Raw genomic sequence first — 27,076 nt, forward strand, 5'->3', positions numbered from 1 at the left:
TCTTATCAAAGCTATCAAGGCAGGGAACCAAGTCTAGCTTAGTGAGTGTATAGGATGTAGGAATAGCACTGTACATACCTCAAAATTAAGGTGCCAATGCAAGACTGCGTGAATGCTATATAATAGAAGCAGCACAGTTCTGTGATCCTAGCTGATCAGATCAAAGCTTTGCTGCATCCAGTCATGAATGGTAGTTGAAAATTAAACAACTGCCAGTTCCAACAACACTTGAAGCTTGATAGCATCCAAGACAAAGCACCCCTCACTTGCTGGCAAACTCCTGACTTGGAAATATATCTCCTTTCCTTTACTGTTGCTGGATCAAAATCTTGGAATTGTCTCCCCAAGAGCACTCTGGGTGTACCTACACCACATGGACTGCAGCAGTTCAAGAAGGCCGTACCACTATCTCATGGGGATTGATAAATACTGGCCTACCCAATGTTGCCCAAATCTTGTGGAAGGAATAAACTGCCAGGAAGAAGAGGCTGCACAAACTTGCCATTCTTAATGAACTCAACACTTGACTACAAAAGACAAGATTAAAGCATTTGCAATCATCTTCAGAAAGAATTGGCGTTATCCTGAGGTCTACGTGATCAGAATTTGATGAACACACTGACAACATTCTGGCTGAGGTGCTGTTGAATTGTGCTCCAGAACTGATTATTCTAGTTATTATTACACTATATCCACAAGGTTGGCATGTATGCAGCAAAATGGAAAATTGCCAGTTATTTCCTGTCCACAAAAAGCAGGACAAATTTATTCTGACCACTTAGCATCTCATTAAGTTACCCCCATTAACAAATTGATGGATGCAGTCATCAATAATTCCATCAAGCGGACCCAGCTTGCTGGTGCTCAGTTTGAATCTTGCCAGAGCCACTGAGCTTGGACCCCATTTTAACTTAATTCAGACGTGGACAAAAGAGCTCAATTCCAATGATGAGGTGAGAGTCACTCTTTTGACGTCAAGGCAGTATCAAGGAACCTAACTAAAATTGTCAAAGGAAAATTGGGAAGAAGATACCCACTTAATGAAGTCATATTCAGTACAAAGTAAAATGGCTATTATCTCCAGAACACTTCACAAGATGCGCAGGGTATTCTTAAACGAAAAACATTTTCAGCTGCTTCAACAATTTTTATCCCTCCACCTTGGCATTGGAAGCCTAGATGTTTGCTGATGATTGCCGTGTTCAGTAACATACAAGACACCTTGGATACAGTGCATCTCCATGACCTGGGCAATATTCAGGCATGGGCTTATAAGTCACCAGAATGTTACTTAAATACCAGCCGATGACAACCCCTAAAAAGTGGAACTGTAACCCTCGCCTTTGTGTTCAGGCTCAATGGCATTACATTCTGCATCCCTCACTATCCACACGGTTGGGACCAGAAATTTGGCTGCACCAAACACATGAAATGTGACTCAAAGAGCATATCAGAAGTTAACTGCAAATGAAGCAATAAATGCTGGCTTCGCTAGCAATCCCCACAACTTTAGGATTGGGGGGATGTTTGTAACATTTAAATTATCATGGAAACAATTATTTTAAGAGTTACTAAACAATTTAACCTCTTCCTCTGTTTAATTATTGCACAAATGTCCGGTACATTCATAACTCAGATACTGAAGTAGTCCATGTGCAAATGCAGCAAGATCTGGACAATATCAAGGCTTGGGCTGACAAGTGGCAAGTAATATTCAAGTCATTGCAAGTGCCAGGCAATGGTCATCTCTAACCATTGCCCCTTGACACTCGTTGACATTACCATCGCTGAATCCCCCATAGTCAATATACTGAGGGGTTATTACCATTGATCAGAAATTGAACTGGATGAGCCATATAAATACTATGGCTACAGGAGCAGGTCAGAGGTTGGGAATCCTGGGGTGAATAATTGGGCTCCCCAATGCCTATCAACGAGGCATGAGTCAGGAGTGTGGTGGAATACTCTACTTGGATGAAGAACGATACTGAAGAAACTTGACACCATCCAGGACAAAGCAACTCACTCAATTGGCACTCCATCCACTAACAAACACTCACGTCACCACTGGCACTCTGGCATCGATCTGGACCATCTACAAGATGCGCGCCAAGGCTGCTGAGACAATATTTACCGAATCCATAACCACTACCATCTGGAAGGACAAGGAGCAGGCATGAACGCCACCTAGAAGTTCCCCCTGCCATGGAAATATATCATTGTTGCTTCACTGTACTATTCCTGCATCAAAATTCTGGAACACTCAACAACTCTGTGGATGTACCTAATCCACATGGACTGCAAGTTTTTAAGGTTATTTATTAGTGTCTCAAGTAGGCTTACATTAACACTGCAGTAAAGTTACTGTGAAAATCCCTGAGTTGCCACACTCTGCCACCTGTACGTCTTTCAGTCTGTGGGCAGAAACTGGAGCACCCTGAGGAGACCCATGCAGACAAGGGGAGAATGTGCAACTTTGCATGGACAGTGACCCAAGCCAGGAATCAAACCCGGGTCCCTGGCACTGTGAAGCAGCAGTGCTAACCACTGTGGCACTCTGCCACCCTAAAATGCAGTACCAATTAACAGATGCAAAGAAATCCAGCAGGTGGGCTCATGTCAAAACCCAGGACTGAACCAGAATTTTAGATCTTCAGTCTAACACCCTCCCAACTGAGCTGTTTTTCAAGCAGGCAGTCCAAAACACCTCAAGGGCCATAAATGCTGGCCTAGCCAGTGATGCCCTCATTCCAAGAATGGATATTAAAAATTTAGTGAGTAAAAATAATATCCTGATGTAATCATTGTACAGGCTTAAAGAATTAGCTGTGAGGCTGTGCAAAGGAACTAAGTTGAAATATTCAATGTTTCTTGCCCCGTGCTGAATTAGCACGTTATCTCTGCCATGCCGTTAGGAATTGGTAAACCTTTCAATAATTAGCACAAAGAGCGAAAGAATGGTTTTGATTTTCATATCTAAACACTCAGACGTAACAAAAAATTTGTTTGGGTTTTATGATGTCATCTGATGTACAAAATCAACCAAGGCAGAGGAGATGCTAGACCATGAAGCCCCCCCACCCCCAAACCCCCCTGCCCCGCCATGCCAACTCCTCCCATAGCTTTATCTTGCTGCATAGCTTGCCTAAATCCTATTGCATATGGTTGTGAATTTCATTTTAAATTATTTCCCTTTTTAATAAACATTACAAAACTGGACCAGAAAAAATCTGTAATAAGTAGACTTGGTTCAGGGAAACACCAATAAAATGCTGGTGCACTATAATACAGCGCTTTTCACTCGCACCAAACTCTCAAAGCAAGTCACTTAGAGGTATACTCACTGTTGCAGTGTAAGAAATGTGGCAACTACTTTGGGCTCAGCAAATGACAATTTGATAATGACCAGATAATCTGTTTTTGTGATGTTGATCAAGATATAAATTTTGACCAGAAAATGGGATAAAACTCTTTGCAGTAGTGCCATGGGATCTTTTGCCTCTACCTGAGCAAGTAGATGGGATGTCAGATTAATGCAGTGGTGGGCAGCCCTGTGGCTCGGGGGCCTATCTAGGTTCTGAATGTGGTCCAAGACTTTTGTTGACTGGTGCCCACACATGGGGTTGCCACCTACTGCTGATTTCCATCTATGTAGCGTTTTTCCAAGCAGTTTGACTTAAGTGATACGGAGGTAAAGCAAGTGAAGTGTGTACCTGCTAATTGCACGTATGACATTGACACTGTAAGCTGTGTAAATGTTTATTTTGTTTTTGCCATTTGAAGTTGATAGTTCTATTAATATATAAATTATTAAGCATTTTCTAACTTGTTACAAAATATTCAGTAAGTTTTAATTGTATTAAACCTTATTCATGGGGTCATGGTTAGTGAACAAACCTGATTTAAATCTTGTAGCCCACTGAGATGAACGAGAGCCACTTATGTGGGCCACTCACTAGCCTAAGATCTAATGTCTCATCAGAAAGATGGCACACAGTAATGTTTTTGACTCTTAACAGCCCTCTGAAATGGCCCAGCAAGCCATTCAGTTTAAAAGCATTTGGGGATGGGTGGTAAATGCTGCCCTGATCAGCAATGAAGGAAGAAATGAAAAATTCCAACACAGCTGATGATCAAGAGTCAGTCTACTCTCGAGCATCAGCCGAGTAATAGAATGTGTGATCACTGATGCTATTAATGCAGCAATTACACAGTAAATACCTGCCTACTGATGTTCAAGGCCATGGCCTATTGGCCCAAATCCACTCAACTCTTGACTTCATTACAGACTTGGTCCAAACATGGACAAAAGAGCTGAATTTAAGTGATATGAGAATGATTGTTCTTGACATGAAGGCAGCATTTGATGATACCTGGCACAAGAAAATAGTGTATGGTTGTTGGAGGTCAGTCATCTCAAATCTCAACATCACTGCAAGTTCCTCGGGGTTGTGTCCTCAGCCCCAACCATTTTCAGCTGCTTCACCAGTATCCTTTCCTCCATCGTAACTTAGAAGTTCATGGATAATTGCTGTGTTTCACTTAATTCACAGCTGCTAATATACTGAAGCAGTCCATGTTCATACATGGCAAGACCTGAACAACATTCAGGCTTGGACTGAGGAGCAGCAAGTAACACTTGCACCACACAAGTGCCAGGCAATCACCATCTCCAACAAAAGAGAATCCAACCATCTTGCCTTAACATTCAGTGGAAATCCCATTGCTGAATCCTCCACTATCAACATCTTGGGGATTAACCATAGACCAGACACTGTACTGGACCAGCCATATAAATACTGTGGTTTCAAAATCAGTTCAAAGACTGAAACTTGCAATAAGTATTTCAGCCTGTCTCCTCACCATCTGCCTGCCATCAATAACGCACAAATCATGATGGAATACTCTCCACTGGCGTGGATGAGTGCAGCTCCAACAATATCCAACAAACTTGACACCATCCTGGAAAAGGAGACCTATGGATCGGCACCATCCACAAACTTCAACATTCATTCACTCCAACTATTCTACTATGGCAGCAGTGTGTATCATATGCAATATACACTCCAACAACTTGGCGTGTCTTCTTTGACACCACCTTCCAAGTTCACAATCTCTGGTGCCTAGAAAGACATAGGCATGGGCACGTGAGAAACCACCAGCAGCAAGTTCCCCTGCAAATCACAAACATGGTCCAAAGAGCTGACTCCAGAGGTGAGGTCAGAGTGACTGCCTTTGACATCAATGCAGCATTGACTGGAATGTGGAATCAGGGAGCCCTTGTTAATTGTAATTAGGGAGAGTCATAGCTAGCACAGAGGAAGATGTAGTTGTTGGAGGTCAATCATCTCATTTTCAAGGCATATTCAGGAGTTGCTTAGGATCATGTCCTAGGCCCAACCACCTTCAGCTGCTTCCAACAATGGATTTCCTTCCTTCATAAGGTCAGAAGTGGGGATGTTTGCTAATGATCACACAATGTTCATCATTCGTGATTCCTCATACTGAAGCAGTCCATGTTCAAATGGCTGCATAGAATTTCTACAGTGCTGAAGGAGGCCATTCAGCCCATTGGGTTGAGCCCATTCAGCCCATTGGGTTCGAAAGAGCATCCAATCCAGGCTCTATCCTTATAACCCCACATATTTATCCTGCTAATCCCACTAACCCATATATCTTGGAACAGTAAGGGCAATTTAGCATAGCCAAACTGTCATCCAAGGCCGAAATGGCAAGTGCCATCACACCATATAAGTGCCAGGCGATTACCATTCCCAACAAGAGAGAATCTAATTATCGTCTAGTGACATTCTACGGTCTCACCATCACTGAATTCCCCCACTATCAACACCATATTGACCAGAAACTGAACTGGACAAGCCATAGAAAGACTGGCTGTAACAGTAGTCATGATGTGGAGGTGCCGTCTTTGGACTGGGGTAAATGCAATAAGAAGTCTCTCAACCCCAGGCTAAAGTCCAACAGGTTTATTTGGTAGCAAACGCCACTAGCTGTCGGAGCGCTGCTCCTTCATCAGGTCACCTGCCTGTCCACTGTCTGCAAATCACAAGTTGGGAGTGTGATGGAATACTCTCCACTTAACTGAATAAGTGCAGCTCCAGCAATACTCAAGCATCTTGACTCCATCCAGAACAAAGCAACCCATTTGATTGTTTCTGAATGGAGTGCCATTCACCTGGGAACATTACCAGATGTCTAGAGTTCCCTTCCAAGCCACACTGGCTTGGAAATACATTTGGCCTTCTCTTACTGAGTCAAAATCCTGAAGCTCCATCCCTAACAACAGTATAAATGCACTAAACCACTGGGGCACAGTGGTTAATGAAAGCCGCACACCACCTCAGTTGCATTTAGTGATGGGCAAATAATGTTAGCCTAGCCACCTGCACCTGCATACCATTGAGTTAGTAAATAAAAGGCTGCTGTTACCTCCCGAGGCAAACTTCAAAAGATTGAGTTCTTGAAATCCAAGGTATTAAAATTAATTTGTCGAAAATGTGCAAACTCCAGACATGATTGTATGTTTCTGTCTTATCACAATCCTATTTTACAAACCTCCTGGCTTGGACCTTCTTGTGCCATGTGCTGTTATGAATGCCTCAAAGCTGGGAGCCCTGACACTGGAGATCAGCCTCATAGATCTTCCCTTCACTGCCTTCAGCACTTAGTTTCCTCCCTTATATCTTGGCACCAGGAATTAATGCAGTCTGATTGGAATGCTGTGCAAGTTTGAATGTTTGATGGCAATTTCCTCTGAAATTTTTAGCAATATTGTACGGTGTTCTTTACATCCAAGTATAACCACTTTGTTTCAAACAGATTTCTTTGTTCCTCTGGCAGTTTTTCCACAACTTGTCTTGTAGAAGTTGACTCCTTTTTGGGAATGCTCGGAATAGTGGTCAGACCGAAATAACCAGTGTTTGTGCATATCTGTGCTTCCCAGGCTTTAGATTCTACGTGGGACCACTGGATAGCAGTCTGCCTGACAACCTTACTCCACTCCTGCAACTCCTTTTCACAAAGCCCAGGGTGTCCTGAGACAAGACCATTCCAATGCTAGGCAGCTGCTTAGATCAGCTACCTCAGCATAGATAATTGAACCTTTTCCTCATCTGTATGACTTTGTTGCATTTCTTGAGGAAGTGGAAAACAGCAATGACTTGCCTTCATAGAGTATCTTTTAACATAGCTAACACACTTTGTCACCAGTGTTTGTTGGAAACCCCTAACTGTGCTTTAAGTGTATGGCTAATGTTTTGTATATTTTGGAGAGAAGGTCATGAAGCATTTATTAATGAGAACTTGTCTTATCATATCCTCAGTGCTTAAGTATGGTAATTTATGTGGGCAAGTGTGACAACCAGTGTCATGCAGCAAGGCCCCACAAAACATCGAATGGCTGCTGGATTCCACGGAATCTGCTTCAAATCTAAACAGGCAGCCAGTGCTTCTATTTAACAAGTCAATACAATGCCCCCTTACTATATTGGAGTGCATTATGTATTCAGTTCCTGGAATGGGGCCTGAAACCGTAACTTTAACTCTGAGGCATGAAGGTTATCAACTGAGCCAGCATTTTGCAATTACGTTAAGCTTTTGTTAATAAGGTCAGAAGTAGTAACCAGCATTTTGCCAGTTCATTCATTGTTGAGAATCTGGCATTTGTAATTTTTTGTACAGATAAAGAACAAAGTTACTTTTGAATATTTCTGTCCTCGTGCCTCCCAAAAGATGCTGTCCCCAGCTGCTGTAAAATTCTATGGGTGCTTACATCATTCCGGTCCTTCATCCTGATAACCCAGCTTGATATCGGTCAGGGGTTTTACACCATGAGAGAATCATAAATATCCCTGATTCTTTATGAAATGGCATCTCTAACGTTATAACACTTCACTACTGCGCTGGGGTGCCAACTTAGATTGTTTGAGTACCGGAGCTTAAGCCCAAGTGTTTAGTGATATCAACTGAACCAAAACAGTCTTGTTGTTTGAGGCCTGAGTCTTCAGCTAGCCCTTAGGCTATTATAGAACAAAGCGCTTTGTGGACATGTTGACTTTCAGAAAGGGAGATTGAATATGTGAATGTCCATCTGTCTACCTGACCCCAGATCAGGCCCAATATGAGAATTCCTGAAATGTTAAAATTTAAAAGGTTTGATATTGGTAGAACTGTATGGACTGAATAGGTTAGAAATCTACAATAGCTCTTCAACCCATACAAAGACCTAAGTTGGTGATTCAGTGAGAACATAGAACACAGAACATTATAGCACAGTACAGACCCTTCAGCCCTCGATGTTGCACTGACTGTGAAATGAATCCAAAGACCTTATTGTATTTCATGGGTCTATAAATCATCTTGTGTAACATATAATTGTGATTTTAAATTATATTTAGAGAGAATTCATTCATGCCTGGGAATATTTATAAAGGGTGTAACAAACTGCAGTGAATTTGGGGTTCTTTGCAGAAGCAACCCCAGCGATTTTTGTGTTCACTCAATGGTCTCCGTGTAACTTGAGCCTAATTATTCAATCAATTTTTGTTGAATTCAGCTTTTTAAAAAGCTGGAACGTGTGTTTGCTGGCATTATCGCACCTACTGTACATTTTGTATGGGGTGGAAATGTTTTACAAAGTCTCCAATGTTGACCACTCTATGTCCGGTTACACATTTCATCATGTCTTGGATGTCCTGATTTAACTCTCTTCTTTTTAGTTTACTACATGAAAAATAGCTTTTTTAAGCAGTCAAACATAAATATGTTGATCTGGCTTTAAAACCCTTTAAATGTGGAATTTGCCTAAAACATAAAAATCTAATGTTTGTCTTTTAACTTTCAGCTTTGCGTTATTCTTGGAAAATTGTGCACCAGCAGTGAATTCATTGAACCTCGGCATTACCAGTCCACTTCTGTTAGGCTCAGCAAATTTACAGCTCGCCCAGATAAAGGCCCAGTTGGCCCTGCAGCAGCTGAATTCGGTCGCCTCCACAACAGTATCCAACACAGTTCTTGCATCTTTGAACCAAGCACTTGTGAAGATCAGCATGTTCAATGCCAGAGGTGCATTTGGCCAGAACCATGGCCCACCAAGCCAGTTTGGCCTGAACCATGGCCCACCAAATCAGTTTGGCTCCAATCAAGGCCCACCAAATCAGTTTGGCTCCAACCAAGGCCCATCAATGCAGTTTGGCCAGAATCAAGGTCCACCAAACCAGTTTGGTTCAAATCAAGGCCCACCAAACCAGTTTGGCCAGAATCAAGGCCCATCAAACCAGTTTGGCCAAAATCAAGGCCCACCAAACCAGTTTGGCCAGAATCAAGGCCCACCAAACCAGTTTGGGCCAAGTCATGGCCCACCAAACCAGTTTGGGCAGAATCAGGGCCCACCAAACCAGTTTGGGCAAAGTCAAGGTGCACCAAACCAGTTTGGGCAAAGCCAAGGACCATCTAACCAGTTTGGACAAAGCCAAGGACCATCTAACCAGTTTGGGCAAAATCAAACTGCACCGAACCAGTTTGGTATGAATACACCAGGATCCTACATGGGGGGAGGAGGAGGAGGAGGAGGAGGAAGAGGAAGAGGAATGGGAATGGGATCAGGATCTCAAGGAGCATCACAAGGCAACTTTGGTGGAATGAACATGGGAATGATGAATCAATCTGGGAATAATGTAGGCTTAGGTCAGTGGTCCTCCTACCAGAGTCCTTCGTCTGGAGGTTTTCGATCTGGGTATGGGAGCGGTGGAACAACTACATCTCAAAGTGGAGACCAGAGATCTGCAGTTCAGCGTTTTCATGATACAATGAAGGCCTCTAATATCTTGGCAAACTTTGGCCTGTCAAATGAAGATCTGGAAGAGCTAAGTCGTTACCCAGATGAGAAGCTTACTCCAGAAAATATGCCATACATTTTAAGAGAAATAAGAATGCGAAAAATGAACAAGCAGCAACCATCCAGCAGCTATGATCAGCCATACAAGCTACAAGATAAAGACTACAGAAGAGAAGTACAGAGCAGCGTGGTAGATTATGGGCACGGGCAGCAGTATGACTATCGGGATAGACCTGTGGAGAGCCAGAGCATGCATTACAGTCGTGAATCACTGAGAGAAGGTACCTGGAATGAAGAATTTAAACGTCCACCACAGAATTATCCAATGGATTCTTCGCGAGATGAGAATACTCATGGAATCAAACGAACAGTTCTAGTGGTGAAGAAGGGATTACCAAAACCCAAGTTGATGAATGATTACTATGGTGTTCCTGCACTGAGGTTCCCCCACGTGTGCAGTTTGTGTAACGTAGAATGTAGACAAATGAGGGTGAGTGTTTGTTAACCTAGTTTGCCTTTTCTGATATTTGCTTCCTTAACAGGCATAGTGTTTGTGGGTCACACCTTCCGTAGTGTGCCTGCAAAGCCACCATTGGCTGGATAGAAGTCCTGTTGTCTATTTGTCTTTTTTAATTTGGCAAGTATACATTTAGAAATTTAGTTAAAGGTCTCTGCACACGTAGAGAAGAATATAGATCCATGACATTGTATAGTTTTCTTACTAGATATTAACATAGATAATTTTTCAGTAATTCAGTGACCCCCATTATATTTTTAACTAAAAATAATAATTGTAGCAAATCATCCAGTCAATTGGATGTTGAATGCTAGTTCTGCCACCAGTAGAATTTAGTGTTTCATGGTCGTATTGGCTTTCTGCTAAGTTGCTCAAGTCTTTCGTGCTGGCCAATGGACCAGTGTTCATCTGCAGTACTTGGATGAAGGGGTGAAAATTTAATCTGATCCCTTTATAGATCCTTGGTAGCAGAGTGGCTGCAGGAAGATTTTAGTAATATTGCATATGGGAAACCCTTCTGAGAATCTGTAAAATGCGAAGATAAAAATGGTGGATTCTTTTCATTTATGAATTCCATTGACACTGAATAGTTTCCTCAAAACAAAACCAATGACTTAATGAAAAATTGTAAACCTAATTTTCACAGGTCTGCTGCGCTGATTTTAGATGAAGAAAGCTTATGCTACTCTCAGTGTGGGTTCCTGAACTATATTACAGTAGAAGGCAGGAAGGAGACTTCAGACTAAAGTTTCAATAAACCTACTGGTGGGAAGATGAAATATTCAAACTGTACTAGTACAGTTTTCTACTGAATATTTATTAGGCCTGCATCAGGATTTCTGATGTGCATCTATTGCTCCATTTTGAGTTGTGGCAGCTTTTTAACAAGGTGTATTATATTTATATTTATTCCACAATTTGCTGACTGTTCCCAAATGAGTGGCAATGCTAGTATATTGGTGGGTTTTTTTGTTTAAGTTGATAGTTAAAAGCCCTCATTTCATCTCTTTTAACTATCACTGTAAGGCCAGGTTGCCCAGTGGGGAGAATCTAAAAGGTAAAGGGAGCTCTTCAGTGATATGGAAGGTTAGTATTTTTCTCTTAACTCTATTTCCACTTCCAGGATCTGAGGCTCAACCAAGTCATTGCATTGATTTTTGTTTTTCTTCTTAAAGACTGAATTGAATGTTAACCAGCGTCTTGCTTCTGTGCTGTGATTCCTGTTGCAATGCCATTTTTATGCCTCCTTGTCTCTAATTCGCAAGCTCAGGAAAATCATCCAATCTATTGTGGGAAAAGTCCTTTAAATATACAAGGCATAGAAACAGGTTAGCTAGGTCATAACTTTTTTCGATTGATGTAGCCACTGGCTAATTTTATTTTCCTTGGGTTGTGTAGTTTTACAATGTGATGGCTGGTGAGTATGAAATAATCAAGGACTACATTCAGGAAAGAGGGTGGCACAGGGATACAGTGGTTAACGTTGCTGCTTCACGGTGCCAGAGATCAGAGTTCAATTCTCAGCTTGGGTCACTGTCTGTGCAGAGCCTGCATGTTCTCCCCGTGTTTGCATGTGTTTCTCCGGGTGCTTTGGTTTCCTCCCACAGTCTGAAAGACATGCTGATTAGTTGCGTTGGCCATGCTAAATGAACAGGCACTGAAGTGTGGCGACTGGAGGATTTTTACAATAACTTTATTGCAGTGTTAATGTAAGCCTACTTGTCGCACTAATAAATAAACTTAAACTTAAGAGTTGCTGAATTTAAACAGTGGAGTTTCTTAGTAGTTAATGCCTGAGATTTTATTGGATTATATATTTAAATGGTATAAATATTCAGAGTGGCATCAGAGCTCAAGTGAGCACAACCTGTTTCATAAATTGTCATGCTGCCAACAATGTTCAAATTCACCCTTGCCTTCAAACTGCCTCTCTAATGGGCCTTAAGTTGGTTGCAGTGAAGTTCTGATTAATTTCAACTACTGGACTCAACCCAGCTACAGCTTATGGCCCCAGAACTACAGCGTGCCTTTTGAAACCTCTGAACTATTTTTTGGACAGTTGGCCTCACCTGTTGGACCTCGATACTGGGCAGAATGAGTTCTTTCATTTATTAGGTCTCCAACAAATCATCAGGTGGAAGGAATTCTGGAAGTTTGTTAACAGAACTAAAATATCAGATTGCTATCCTGGCCAGTAATCGACATTAGCAGATCATGAGGTGATGCTCATTCAGACTGATCCCACTTTGTGGCTGCATGTTGCCTCATCAGGATTCAAAAAGCAAAGTAGATGAGAAATGCTGGAAAAAAATGGAGATTTGTCTCTTGTCAGTGAAGTGTTTGCACAGTGAATGAACTGTTGTGAAAACCTAACTGTTACTCACAACACATGTCTTGGCACGCACTAAGTTGGACTTGATGGCTTCTGCACCAGCATTTGTAGAATTTTGCCTAGTTGTTTCTTAAAGACTGTGTTCAGAGCAGTAGAAGCACAAGAGTTGCTTCTTAAAATGGGCCTCATCCCATCAAGAAAACTGAATCTTGCAGCTGTATATCTGAAAATTAGTAATAAATCTTTAGGCATCCCTCCAGGTGACAATCAGCCAGCAGTTTATTTCTTGTTTTGAAATCCTGCTCATCAATCAGAGGTCATTTGGCCCACAGAGTCCGCACTGACTCTCTGAAAGAGCATCTTATCCAGCCCAACCCCCTCCCTAACCTCTCACATTTACCAGGAATCATTTGCCTAACCTACATATTGTTGGACACTAGGTTTAGGATGGCCAACCTACTTAACCTGTACATCTTCACATCTTTGGATTGTGGGAGGACACGCAAGCTCCACACAGTTGGTTCACCTAAGACCAAAATCGAACCTGGGTCGAATAACTTTTGAATAACTTTTTTGTTTCTGTCTTCACGGAGGAGGACGTGAATAATTTGCCGGGTGTTAGCGATGGAAAGGTGGTAGGACTGGAGGGTCTTAATGACATTACTGTTACTAGAGAGGCGGTGCTCGACAGACTGGAGGGGCTGATTGTGGACAAGTCCCCAGGACCGGATGGAATGCATCCGAGGGTTCTGAAAGAAATGGCGGAGATGATAGTGGATGCCTTGGTGGTTATTTTCCAGACGTCGCTGGATTCTGGGGAAGTGCCGGAAGATTGGAAAACGGCTAATGTTACGCCGTTGTTTAAGAAGGGTGCCAGGCAAAAGGCGGGGAATTATAGGCCGGTTAGTTTAACGTCTGTGGTCGGTAAAATGTTAGAATCCGTCATTAAGGAGGAAATTGCGAGGCATCTTGAAGGGAATTGCTTGATAGAGCAGACGCAGCACGGTTTCATTAAAGGGAAGTCGTGTCTGACAAATTTACTGGAGTTCTATGAGGATGTGTCTAGGGTGGTGGATAGAGGAGAGCCGGTGGATGTGGTCTTTCTGGATTTTCAGAAGGCATTTGACAAAGTACCTCACAAGAGGTTATTGCAGAAGGTCGAGGGACATGGAGTTGGGGGTAGGGTGTTAGCGTGGATAGAGGATTGGTTGTCAAATAGGAGGCAGAGAGTGGGGGTCAACGGGTGCTATTCGGATTGGCGGATGGTGACTAGTGGAGTGCCCCAGGGGTCGGTGCTGGGGCCTCAGCTTTTTACCATTTATATAGATGATCTGGAGGAGGGAACCGAGTGTAGGGTGTCGAAATTTGCTGATGACACCAAGATTGGGGGAACGGCAAATTGTGCGGAGGGTGTGGAGAGTCTGCAGAAGGATCTAGATAGGCTGGGCGAATGGGCCAGGAAATGGCAAATGGAATTTAATGTTGGCAAGTGTGAGGTGGTCCACTTTGGTAGGAATAATGGTAGGAAGGACTATTACTTACGTGGAGAAAAACTGCAGCAGGCGACGGTGCAGAGGGACGGTGCATGAGTCGCAAAAACCCAGCTTGCAGGTGCAGCAGGTGGTCAGGAAGGCGAATGGGATGCTGGCTTTCATCGCGAGGGGGATTGAATATAAAAGTAGGGAGGTCTTGCTGCAGCTGTATAGGGCATTGATGAGGCCGCAGCTGGAGTACTGTGTGCAGTTTTGGGCGCCGCACCTGCGCAAGGATATTTTGGCCTTGGAGGGAGTGCAGAGGAGGTTTACTAGGCTGATACCGGAGTTGAGGGGGTTGAGCTATGAGGAGAGGCTGAATAAACTAGGCTTGTACTCGTTAGAGTTTAGAAGAATGAGGGGAGATCTCATTGAGACGTATAAGATGATGAATGGGATGGATAGGATAGAGGTGGAGAGACTCTTCCCGCTCAAAAAAGACAGTAGGACTAGGGGGCACAGCCTCAAAATAAAGGGGGGGTGGTTTAGAACAGAGTTGAGGAGGAACTTCTTCACTCAAAGGGTGGTGAATCTCTGGAATTCTCTGCCTGTTGAAGTGGTGGAGGCTGCCTCGCTAAATATTTTTAAGACGCGGGTTGCATTAAGGGTTATGGGGAGAGGGCGGGAATGTGGAACTGAGCCATGACAGATCAGCCATGATCTTATTGAATGGCGGGGCAGGCTCGAAGGGCTAGATGGCCTACTCCTGCTCCTATTTTTTATGTTCTTATGGGTCCTTGACATTGTGAAGCAGCACTGCTAACTATACTGCTGTCGCCGCATGATGTTACGCGCCAGAGTGTTTCAACATGAAGTGCTTGTTTCCTGTGGTACATTGTTTTTTTAGGCATTAACAGGAAATGTTGGTGGAAACAGTGAGAACTCTGATTTCAGTAAACAAGAAGTATTTATTAAGTAGAAAAAGGATAACAAAACACAACAAAGATCCTTCTTGTACTGTGGCTAATTAGCAATAAGCACTTAGCCCCTCAAATTTGAAAGTATGTTTCCTCATTAATCCAAAACTTTCCTCAGGGTGGCTGCCTCTGTCCCCTGCACTTCTGCTGTCTTCAGTCCTGAATTTCTGGCTGAACTGGTTGCTGGGGATGTCTGCCTCTCGCTTGCTGCTGCTGCTGCTTCAACATCTCATCTTTGTCTAAACTATTTCCTGGCTCACAGCATTTGATTACTAATTATATCAATTGCAAAGAACACCTCTATTCTTTCCTTTCTCTTAGTTGCTGCCCAGACATGGCTTCCAAAATACATGGCAGTTTGATTTTACTTCCCAAAAAAACTAGTTTTTTTGATGGTGGAATATTTATTCCGATTATTTAGCTTTCTGGAAAACTATCCCACCGGTTTTTTGATTCCCTGGTCGTTAGTCTCCACACCAATGTTGCAACATTAGCAGCCAAATTGAACTGTTTGGCTTAGCTAGCATTGGTGTAGTGGTTAAGACAGTTTCAAAGTGTCTAAATGCCACTTTACAGTCCTCTGTCCATTTAAACGGTTTGTTCTTTTTCAATAGTTTGGTGACACTGCCACATTTAGCACAAATTTTGCAATACATTCCATTAGTTCCCAAGAACCTTAGAATTTCCTTCCTTGAACTAGGTTTGGGGAAATTCCAAAATCTCCTGCACTGTTGTATCCCATGCTTCCATTTGCCCAGGTCCCACAGTATACCCCAAATATGTAATTTGTGCCTTGGTGAAGTTGCTTTTTGCTAAATTCATGACAAGTCCAGACGTTTCCAGATGCTCTCAAAACACCATCAGTGTTGTAGATTGTCCTCCTAATTCTGGCTGAACGCCGATATACACTGTGCAGTGACCCTCCTTGAACCATCTCATTTGTTAATCTTTGAAATGCAGTCTTCGTGCCAAAAGGCATCACCTTGAACTGATAAGAGTCCACGGGGCATTACAAATGTAGAGATCTCCTTTGCCCTCTCAGTCAAATGTACCTGCCAGTACCTTTTCAGCAAGTCAACCTTGATAATGAGCCTTTAATTCAATCGCTCAGAATCACAGGTGAGTCTCTTCTGTTGACAGTGTTCACTTTTCTGTAGGCCACACGCATTCTTTACATAAAGGCAAAATACTGAGGATGCTGGAAAATCTCAGCAGGTCTGACAGCATCCATGGAGAGAGAATTGAGCTAACATTTTGAGTCTGGATCAGACTTGAAACGTTGGCTCTTCTCTCTCCACAGCTGTTCAGACCTTCAGCATTTCCTGTTTTCACTTTTTTTATTCCATCACAATGGGAGAGCTGCGATTGCTAGAAATATAACTCGATCGTATTTTTCAGTATAAACTTAATCTCCTTTTATACATATACTACTTTAGCATAACTCTTATCAGATTCTTGTCTGAAAGATAATTTAAGCAATTATCTACATTGCAGGATTTCCTTAATACGCAATTGAATTTGAGGGAAGTCACTGTCAGAATTTCACCCCCTGTTTTCTTTCTGCTTCATGAGTATAAAGGTCTCACCTGTCGTCATCTCTGTCCCAATTTTTTTTAATCATTTTGGTGTGACATATTGTTTGCAATTTATGTCTGTCTAGCATATGTCAATTAATTCACATCATTTAGTTTCTTTTCAATTCGATATGGCCCATTAAATCTGTTTCAGTGGTTTTTCTGATACTGGTAATAAGACCTCTCTCCTGCTTTAAAGCTTCTAACCTGTGCTTTTCCATCAACCACTGTTTTCATTCCTTGCTGTGCTGATTGTCTGTAATTGTTCCCTTGTCAACTTATGCCCCATTTTTAGTCTTTGAGACTTAGAAGTGTAGCTTCTCACTTTTTTTAAAACAATTTTTCCTGAATTAATTTGAATAGTCTTCTAACGTATATTCATGGATTAGTTCAAAAGAACTAAATCTAGTAGATTCATTTGGCACATTGTGGATTATAAGCAGTAAAAAAGAATCCCAATCATGAGGGTCACCTCAACTATATGCTTTTATTGTGGTTTTCTGAGTTTGATGCCACATCTCTAATGCTTTCTCTGGCTGATAAGTCTGAAGTTTTAAAGCAGGAGAGAGGTCTTTTTACCAGACAAGTTTTAAGTTCAAATTGTCCATAACCACCTCAAATAATTTTGATATGAAATTCTGGAAGTGATGGGACATTGTAGAGGGAGCTTTACTCTGTATCTAACCCCATGTTGTACCCGTCCTGGGAGTGTTTGATGGGGGACAGTGTTGAGGGAGCTTTAATCTGTATGCTGTACCTGGTGGCACATGCTGTACCTGGTGGCATAGTGGTTAGCACTCCTGTCTCACAGCGCTAGTGACCAGGGTTCAATTCCTGACTTGGGTCACTGTCTGGGTTTGCACATTCTCCCCGTGTCTGTGTGGGTTTCCTCCAGATGCTCTGATTTCCTCCCACAGTCTGGAAGATGTGCTGGTTAGGTGCGTTGGCCATTCTAAAATTCTCCCTCAGTGTACAGATGCCAGAGTGTGGTAACTAGGGAATTTTCACAGTATTCATTGCAGTGTTAATGTGTGCCTACTTACGAATGAATAAACTTTTAAAAAACTTAAACCCCTGCCATAGATAATCTATCTCCCAATACTACAGTTACTTCCCTCATCTTAAAACTGCTCTTTAAGTTGATTTTCACTAGAGTAAATGTCCTGTTTTCCCTATTCGTGATCAGAACTTCTTTGAGCATCCCTTCAGGACGGCATCTTTACCTCACAATGTTAATGATTGACTTGCACCTATATCTCTCAGAATTTTAATGTCCTTCCCCATTTTATCCTGCCCGTATGGAAAAACTTTTCCTACACGCACACAATCTTTGAAGACACCCACCGCCTGATGGCCACTATGTCCCCATTCAGTTTGTGTGCGCATTTTCATCCGCATTGGATGCTTTTGATTTGATTTATTCTTGTCACATGTATTAGTATACATATAGGAGATTTTCACATTGCACTGTTAATGTAAGCTTATTTGTGACTAATAAATAAACTTTAACTTTACACAGTGAAAAATATTGTTTCTTGCGTGCTATACAGACAAAGAATACCATACGTAGAAAAGGAAAGGATAGGGTTCAGAATGTAGTGTTACAGTCATAGCTAGGGTGTAGCGTGAGATCCACTTAATACGAGATAAGTCCATTCAAAAGTCTGATGGCAGCAGGGAAGAAGCTGTTTGAGTCAGTTGGTATGTGTTCTCAGACTTTTGTATCTTTTTCCCAACAGACGAAGTTGGAAGAGAGTATGCCTACGGTGCTGGGGATTCTTGATTATGCTGGCTGCTTTTCCTGGGTAGCAGGAAGTGTAGACAGTGTCATTGGGTGGGAGGCTGGTTTAAGTGATAGATTGGGCTTTTTTTCATGATCTTTGGTAGTTTCTTACTGTCTTGGGCAGAGCAGGAGCCATACCAAGCTATGACACAACTGGAAAGAATGCTTTCTATGGTGCATTCTGTAAAAGCTGGTGAGAATCATAGTGGACATGCCAAATTTCCTTAGCCTCCTGAGAAAGTAATGATGCTGGTGGGTTTTCTAAACTATCATGTCAGCAGGGAGGGACCAGAATCCTTAGCGTCAGGGGTACTAGCAGGGTAAATACATGGGTTTACAGGATTAGGGCCTGAATGGGTGCCAAATGGCCTCCTTGTACATTGTAGGGATTCTGATTCTGTGAAATGCTGGCCAGCCAGCAACACTCAAGTTCCGCAAATGATGTTTTAAAAATTGCAATAGTAATATCTAACCCTGTTGACTTCTTTTGGAAGGGGTAAAACCTCTTTAGGACTGTCTTTTCTTTGTGGTTCTGAAAACTTTGAGAGTTTTAGCTACTTCTTTCCTTGAATGTCTTTTCTCAAACCTTCCCATATTCTATCTTATTTAGAAGAATTACGGAAAAAAATTGTGGACTAATTTGTAATCATTAGCTAGCTCTGCTACCTGTCTAGCAGTCTAAATCCTGTTCCTCCATGTGCGTGCATTCTGACAATCAGGGATCGAATTTTAAAATTCTTCTAAAATCATCACCTCTCTAAATGTTTTTGGGATCTTCAAAAGCCTGTATCCAGCAATGAAGGTGGTTTTCCTCAAGTCTCCCTAACTCAAAATGAGCTTGCCTAGGCTTTTTACTTGTGTTTCAAAACTTGTGCCTGTATGCCTCAGGGACTAACACAATATGCCCCAAGGATAGCTCTTTTGATTCCCTCACAGTCCTTTGATGTCTCCTCATCCAAAGATACATATACTTTAGCCGCCTTTCCTCCAAATTTGCTCTGCAAGAGTATTGTCCAGGAATCTTGAAATTATTTTAATTGTTTAGCTACCTGTTCAAAACAGATAAAGAATGATTCTTCATTCTCAAATTGTGAAGATTCTGTATGAATTTAAATATCTCTACACTTGGTTCATGTTGAGAGCTGCTTGCTCCCTCACCTTTCTCTCATGGCTCAACTTTAATTTGCTACATTCCAAGCTTAAATTCCTCCCTTTATCCTTTTGTCTTTTGCCATTGCTAATTTCTGCATTTGCAATTCCCTTTGAAAAGACCTGTTTCTTGTTCAGTTTTCTCATTTCTAATTTTGCCATTTATCTTCCAGTCTGATTACGTACTATATCTCATTATATATAGACATGGGTTTGTCCAAACTCTGGCAAGTTTAGGTGCTCCGCTAGTCTTTGCACAACCTCATTTCTTTAATCTTATAAGTGAACCTATTTCCAATTTATTTGCCAGCTCCAACAGCTTAGCCATAGATGCATTTTTCATTTTAGCCACTCCATTTTGTTGGCCACTTTCAAATAAATTTTGACCACTGAGAGCCATTTCTTCTGCAGTCTTACTTTGACAAGTTCTCACTTGCTTTTCACCTTATGCTCACTCATTATCTTTGAAAAGACAGATTCTCTACGCCAAAGGAATTATGCTGCTTAAAATATCCCAGTCCAAGTTTCCCAGTTTTGTATGTTACAAAACCCTGCTGATGATGTGTGTGTGTTCCAACGTGAAACACTGATTTCCTGTCGTGCACTGCTCTTTTACTGGAAATTAGTGAGAAATGTTTGCAGAAACAGTCAGAATTTAAACCTCTTTGTTAAACAACGAATAAGTATAAAGTAGAAGAAAGATTATGAAACACAGAAAAGTCTTATACTTCAGTAAATTAACAGTAAGCATTTTGTCCCTCAAAGACTGAAAACCCAAAGTTTTCCCCTATAATCCTAAACTCTGCTGAGATCCCCATTTCCCAAACCATAACCATAAAACTATTGGACAAACCTGGCCAGTGACTACCACACCATATGGCTTAAGTGACCAAGATTTGGGAATGGTCTAGAGTTCAGCGAAGAGAACGATCTTTTGCCCAAACTAGCCTTTTCCTTCAGCATTTGACTTCTAGCTGAGCTGTTTCCTGAGGATGGCTGCCTATCTCCCCTGCTCTTCTGCTGCCTTTAATCCCTAATGTTCAACATCGCATCTGTGTTTAAACTGCTTCCTGGCTCACAGCACTCTGACTACTAATTGTATCAATTGCAAAGAGCATGTTTCTCTAATCTATCCTTCCTTTTAGTTGCTGCCCAGACATGGTTTCCAAAATACATGGCGGTTTTATTTGTTCCAAATAAAAGCATTTATTAAAATAAACATTGTACCATTTCGTAACATTCTGCTTTTTAGAAACTCAGCACAAAATTCAGTGTTACTTGCTGAACAGTATATGTTAAATTCTGAGGTTCTGTGATTGGGAAATACAGTTACCAGTATATAAGTTACTCACTTTGGTTGTTGTCGTCCTCTCTTAATCCATTAAAGATGTGAATACATGATTGCTTCAGAATATCGTAAGCTGTCATTTAGACAGTACTTGGTACTGTTATGTGGGGCAAGTTCTGTTGTGGCTTTTTAAAATAAAAATAATTGTGAAATAGGAACACAATTAATTTTGCTGCATCTGCTACTGACATCACGCGTAATTAATTTGCGTGATATTTTGAAGACACCAGTGCATCAGAATGAATGCTTTTCCTATACCAACCACCTTGTGACTTCACTGTGAGATCACCAAAAGACCTTCACTATTTAAAATTTTCACATTTTGAACAAGATTATATTTGCATCCAATGGCCAAAGGAGACCTCATAAGTATTAGTATGCGCTGAGTTTAAACCGAGGATTTAGAAGTGAAAGGCTAGTGGACATGACCAAGAACAAACAGTGAGGCGAGTTGTCTCTGTACTATTTTCATTATAACAGCAGTTCACCGCTTGAAGCTTGCAATTTGTGTTAAATTTTTTGAAGTTCCAAAATTCTGATGCAATGGCAGTGAAGAAACGTGAGTATTTCCACATCGGTGTGATGTGTAACTGGAAAGGAAGCCTGCAGATCATGTTCCCAGGCACCTGCAGCCCTCATCTTTCAAGACAGTAGAGGTTGCTGATTATGGAGATGCTATCGGAGAAGGTTCTTCAGTGCATCCTATAGGTAGTACACAATATTGCAGCAGCCTGCCAGTTGTGGAAGTTTAAGGTAGTGGTCAGAAGCTGCTTTCATTCAATTAGCTGAAGAATGTTCTATCACACTCCTGACTTGTGCCTTGTAGATGGTGGGCAGGCTTTGAGGATCTGGGAATTGAGTTAACCATCGCAGAATAACCAATCCCTGGCCTGTCGCTGCCACAGTAATTAATTGCCTGGTCCAGGTAGATTTCTGGTCAGTGCTCAGGATGTTGGGGTTTCAGCAGTGGTATTGCTGTTGAATGCATGGGGAGATGGTTAGATTCTTTCCTATTGGAGATGTTCATTGACCACTTGCCAATTATCAGCTTAAGCATGAAAGTGTCCACACCTTGCAGCATTTGGGCACTAACATTTAGTTTTCTGTGGAATTGACAGTATGACAGAACCTAACCATCACTGGCAAAAAATCATTGCTTCTGAACTTATGATGGGGATAGGTCATTAAAGCAGCTGAAGAATATTGCTTTATGGCAATCTGCAGTGATGCCCTGTGGCTGAAATGATTGAGCTCCAACACCACAACTCATCTTCCTTTCTGCTAGGTACGACTTCAGCCAATAGAAAGATTCTTCTAGGAATCCGCTGACTTAGTTTTATTAGAGCTTCTTAATGTCATATTAAGTCCGATGTTGCATTGGTATTGAGAGGAGTCACTCTCCCCTTTGTTTGTGTTTGAACCAAGGGTGTAGCAAAGTCTGAAATTGAATGATCCTTGTGGTATGCATACTGAGGTTCGGTTAGCAGGTTATTGCTGGGTAAGTCCCACTTGATAGCAGTGTCAATGTCAGCTTTTATAGCTTTGAGAGTAGACTGATGAGTTGGTAATTGGCCAATTTTGGGTATGCCCTGTTTGTGAAAGAAATCCTGCACTCACCTGATGAAGGGGCAGCGCTCCAAAAGCTCGTGCTTCCAAATAAACCTGTAGGACTTTAACCTGATGTTGTGAGACTACTTACTATGGCTACCCCAGTCCAACGCTGGCAACTCCACATTTTGTGAACAGGGCATATGATCATTGCACATTTCCATATTCTCTGGTAATTCTCAGTGTTATAGCTGGAAACGCTTGGCCCGGTGTATGTTTGCTTGTTCTGCAAAGTCTTTAGCACTATAACAGAATGTTGTCAGGGTCCATAGCCTTCGTTGTGACCTGTGCATTCTGCTCTTTCTTGATATCACATGGACTGTATCCATTTGGCTGAAGACTGGCATCTATAATACTAGAAACCTTAGGAGGAGGCCAAGATGGGTCATCAATTTGGCATTGATGGTAGAAAACGCTTCACCCCTGTCCTTTGCACTGAGTTGCTGGTGTCCACCTTCATTCATGGAACCTCATCCTCCTCTTACTGTAATTGTCGGGTATCATTCATAACTGCCAAGTTGCTAAAAAATAATGTCCTAGAATGTTTAAACTACTGATTGAGTCAGTTTGCTGTAGAAACCTGTGAAGTTACACAAGTCGTGTTCTTATTGAAGGACTGCTGTGAGTGGCAGACGCTTCTGATCACCCAGTCAGTGGTTGTATCACAAAACAAATGTCGTCATGGTCTTCGTGGCAACTAAAGATCCACATTTTCTGCAAATCCTTTATGATGCCGTTTGATCTCCATATACCTGTAAATATTGAATGCTAGATTCCATTAGTTAGTGCTTCAGATTCCAGAGGCTCTTGATTTCGTCGGTGCTGAGACCTACAAGGACCTGCTGAATGAACCACAAATGACCTCAAGTGAAAATGAAGAATGCAGTGCCAACTTTGGGTGATCTTCCAAATTGAAACAATTGAGTCATCTAGTCTATGAAGACACTAAAAGCCAACCAGTCTGCCTATTTCATCAAAATTAGGTTTAGCTTTTCTTCGATTGATATTTCGCCTCGTGCATCACTTCACCAGTTGGTCTGGCGTGTTGAGGCTCTAAAGAGCACTCACCTCAATGAGTTAATAGTGAGGTTATTGATGAGTTTCTCTTTGCTATCCAGAGCTTATCCTACTAACGTATCAGTTGATGAGATTGTGGGTGCTCTTTGAAACAAGAGCAAAGAGACCAGAACTAGTTGAATTATCTTTGTGGCTGTCTTCACCAAATATTTCAGCCACTGATGTGACTGTAGAAATGTCCAAAGACTTGTTTCTCTGTCAGTCTACCATCCATTCCTCTCCAGTGCAGTTGAGGTGACTGCAATTAAGTACCTAAAAGAGACTTGATGTGTGATGTGTTGAATTATAAGGAGTTTTTCTCTGATTTCTTTCCACAATTTTCCAGGAGGGGTTCAGGAAAATCATAGGTAAGAACCCTATAGTTTCTCTTCCCCAACATAGGATAATTGAATTACAAAATATGAATGATGCAACTTACAATGGCCAAGCCACTAGTCTATTCTGAACTTGTGAAACATTGGGAGATGAGAATAAAATCTATTTCCAAACAATTACTTTGTATTTTAAACACATACTGATAGATTTTGCATGATTCAATTAGATTAACACCAGTTATTTACTGTACCAATGAATGGCATCTCTCAAGATAGAATTACCTTTTCCCCAGACCTTTGTAATATGGGACCAGAATCTTCCAAATGATAGCTAAAAGCTGTAGTAAAAGTCCAGCTTTTCCTTATTAAAAAGGTGAGAATTATTACTTGATAAATATGATCATTGAAGAAAATCAACAGTTGCTGTGTTTGGGCTGGATTGGGGACAGTGAGATTCCTGGTCAAATATATCTATTAGTAACCTATTCAGATTTGATACAAGGATTCATTAAAAACTAGCTAGTTAATAGTACTGTTCCCTCATGTGTTTATAACCTCCTGACTTATAATACAAAACTCGTTGATTAACCCTTTTCATTAAAATCATTGGATTTTTCTTATTTGTCCTTCTCCAACCTGGGTACACTGGCACTTGAGTTATATTTCCAAAGGTGATTTGTGGCCTTTGTTATCCCACCTGGACAAAAGACTTAACTTCTCGTTCAACTGGGAAGTTTTGCTTAAAACACTGTCCTGCAGTCAAAAGCTGCACATGATTGAGAGTAAGTGATTTGCCATTGGTGACCAACCGACTGATTTGATATACCAGCAAAATTTTGGGAAGACTATCAGTGACTTATCCACAAAGATAAATGGACACTTCCACTTTGGCTGGTCTCTGTTTAAAGCCTTGATGCATGAAGCTATTATCGATGATAAATTTCTGTGCAGTACCTCGTGTCCCAATGGCTGCTTGGTGCATATCACTAGGTTCAAAGTATTCTTTATTTTAAAAAAAAACTAGTTGTACATCACTGCAGAAAGTTAATTCAGTAGTGCCAGATATGTTTTGTAGAATTACTATGTTGATGAATTCAGTCTCAGTTCAAATCATACTACACTGGTAACTATACTAAACAGCAATGTACATACTGTATTCTTTGCATGAATACTTTATGTTCAGCCTTTGCATGTTTGAACTTTCTTGCTGTTCTCAGAAGTATTTCTGAGCTTCAGTGCAGCGTTGAATGGCATTTACGAGCAGTTTGTCACATTGTTAGTGTGGTTTGTTGATAAGTTTTCTTTACCAGAGCAACCCATGGGAAGCTCCTGTCACATCTTGTGCTGAATGAACATCATCCGGTTTGAGTGGCACCACAATGTACTGATTGCAATGTATGAATCATCTGAGGATTTATTAGTATACATATATGTAAAACGCTGGGTCATTTTTGTGAAATGGTTAGTTTTCCCATTGCGCTTTGCTAAAATGTGCTTTCTCTTTGTTTCCATAGGATTGGGAGCGTCACAACAAAACATCTGTCCACAGTGACAGCTGCCGGCTTTTGCTCAAAGAGTAAGGACTTTACCCAAGTTTGGGGGGTTTTTTTCAGGTGTTGCCAACTATGAGGAGCTGGTTAAGTGCATACATTTTCTTCCTATCTATTCTTGAAGGCAGAGGCCTCTTGCCAGAGGCAAAGCAATCCTTTGATACTGTGGAATAGACTATTCTTTGTGTGAACTTAGATGGTGTCAGAAAACTGTTCATGGAGTGTGTCAAGGCTGATCCTAATTCAGTTATTGCAATAAAAGTTTTGAGTGTAACCGCCAACGCGCTCCTCCTGCCAATACTCCAGTAAGGACAAATACAGCACCCCCCCCCCAGCCATGTTTCGTATTTAGCTATTCTTACCCTCATTCATTCTTGCTTTTTATATTTACGTCTCGTAAGCGAGTTGGCTTGCTCGGGCCTTGTATGGGGATTTGGGAGCAGTTACGTCTCTCTCAAGGGTTACCCATTCTCAATGGGAGGCATCCACCCAAGGCCTTTTTCTCCCCGCACCGTCACAAGGTACACCCACTTTTTCCTGTGTATGTCAAAAATATCTCCAGTATTCCTCTTTTTTTTTGCCTGGGTCTCGCTGCTTCTATTTTGGGAATGGATGTAAATCCAGCAATGGCCACCACTCATGGTGGTGCTGCTGGAATTAGAGACCTGCCAACCAATTAGAGCCAGCAGCTCTAAAGTGGTACTCCCTCCTTGGGCGGGGCAGAAGTCTTGCCTCTAATCTTAGAACATAGAACACTACAGCACAAACAGGCCCTTCGGCCCACAAGTTGCGCCGATCACATCCATAACTACCAGGACATAGAACTATCTGTAACTCCCAATCCCATTAAATCCCATATACTCATTTAGAAGTCTTTTAAAAGACCCCAGCGAGTTCGCCTGTACCACCACCGACAGCAGTCGATTCCACTCACTCAGCACCCTCTGAGTGAAAAACTTACCCCTAACATCTCCTCTGTACTTGCTTCCCAACACCTTTTAAATCCGTGTCCTCTCGTAGCGACCATTTCAGCCCTGGGAAATAGCCTCTGAGAATCCACCCTATCTATTCCTCTCAACATTTTATAGACCTCTATCGCCTCTCAACCTTCATCTCTCCAGGGAGAAGAGACCTAGCTCCCTCAACCTATCCTCATAAGGCATGCCTCCCAATCCAGGCAACATCCTTGTAAATCTCCTCTGCACCCCCTCAATAGCCTCCACATCCTTCCTGTAGTGAGGCGACCAGAACTGCGCACAGGACTCCAAGTGGGGTCTGACAAGGGTCTTATAAAGTTGCAGCATTACCTCCCAACTCCTAAACTCAGTCTGTCAATTAAAGAAGGCCAGTACATGATACGCCTTCTTGTCCACATCCTCCACCTGCGAGGCTGATTTAAGAGTTCTATGGACCCGGACCCCAAGATCCTTCTGCTCTTCAACGCTGCTAAGACTCCTACCCTTGATATCCCATTGGTCCTGCCAAAATGGACCACTACACATTTATCCACGTTGAAGTC

The 27,076-nt window shown here is 41.8% G+C and overlaps 1 protein-coding gene across 6 annotated transcripts in view; it reads left to right on the plus strand.

Annotated features, from left to right (window-relative positions):
- The window catches only part of znf638 (zinc finger protein 638), a 210,150-nt gene that overhangs the window by 88,955 nt on the left and 94,119 nt on the right, over positions 1–27,076 (plus strand). For all 6 annotated transcript variants that reach the window (XM_080189803.1, XM_080189822.1, XM_080189895.1 and 3 more), the window contains exons 2-3: positions 8,864–10,346; positions 25,522–25,583. In XM_080189803.1, the coding sequence (XP_080045929.1) occupies positions 8,864–10,346; positions 25,522–25,583 (1,545 nt within the window). The remainder of the gene's footprint in view (positions 1–8,863; positions 10,347–25,521; positions 25,584–27,076) is intronic.

This window comes from Carcharhinus amblyrhynchos, chromosome 1, assembly GCF_965287045.1.
Source record: "Carcharhinus amblyrhynchos chromosome 1, sCarAmb.v2.hapA, whole genome shotgun sequence".
Lineage (NCBI taxonomy): Eukaryota > Metazoa > Chordata > Chondrichthyes > Carcharhiniformes > Carcharhinidae > Carcharhinus > Carcharhinus amblyrhynchos.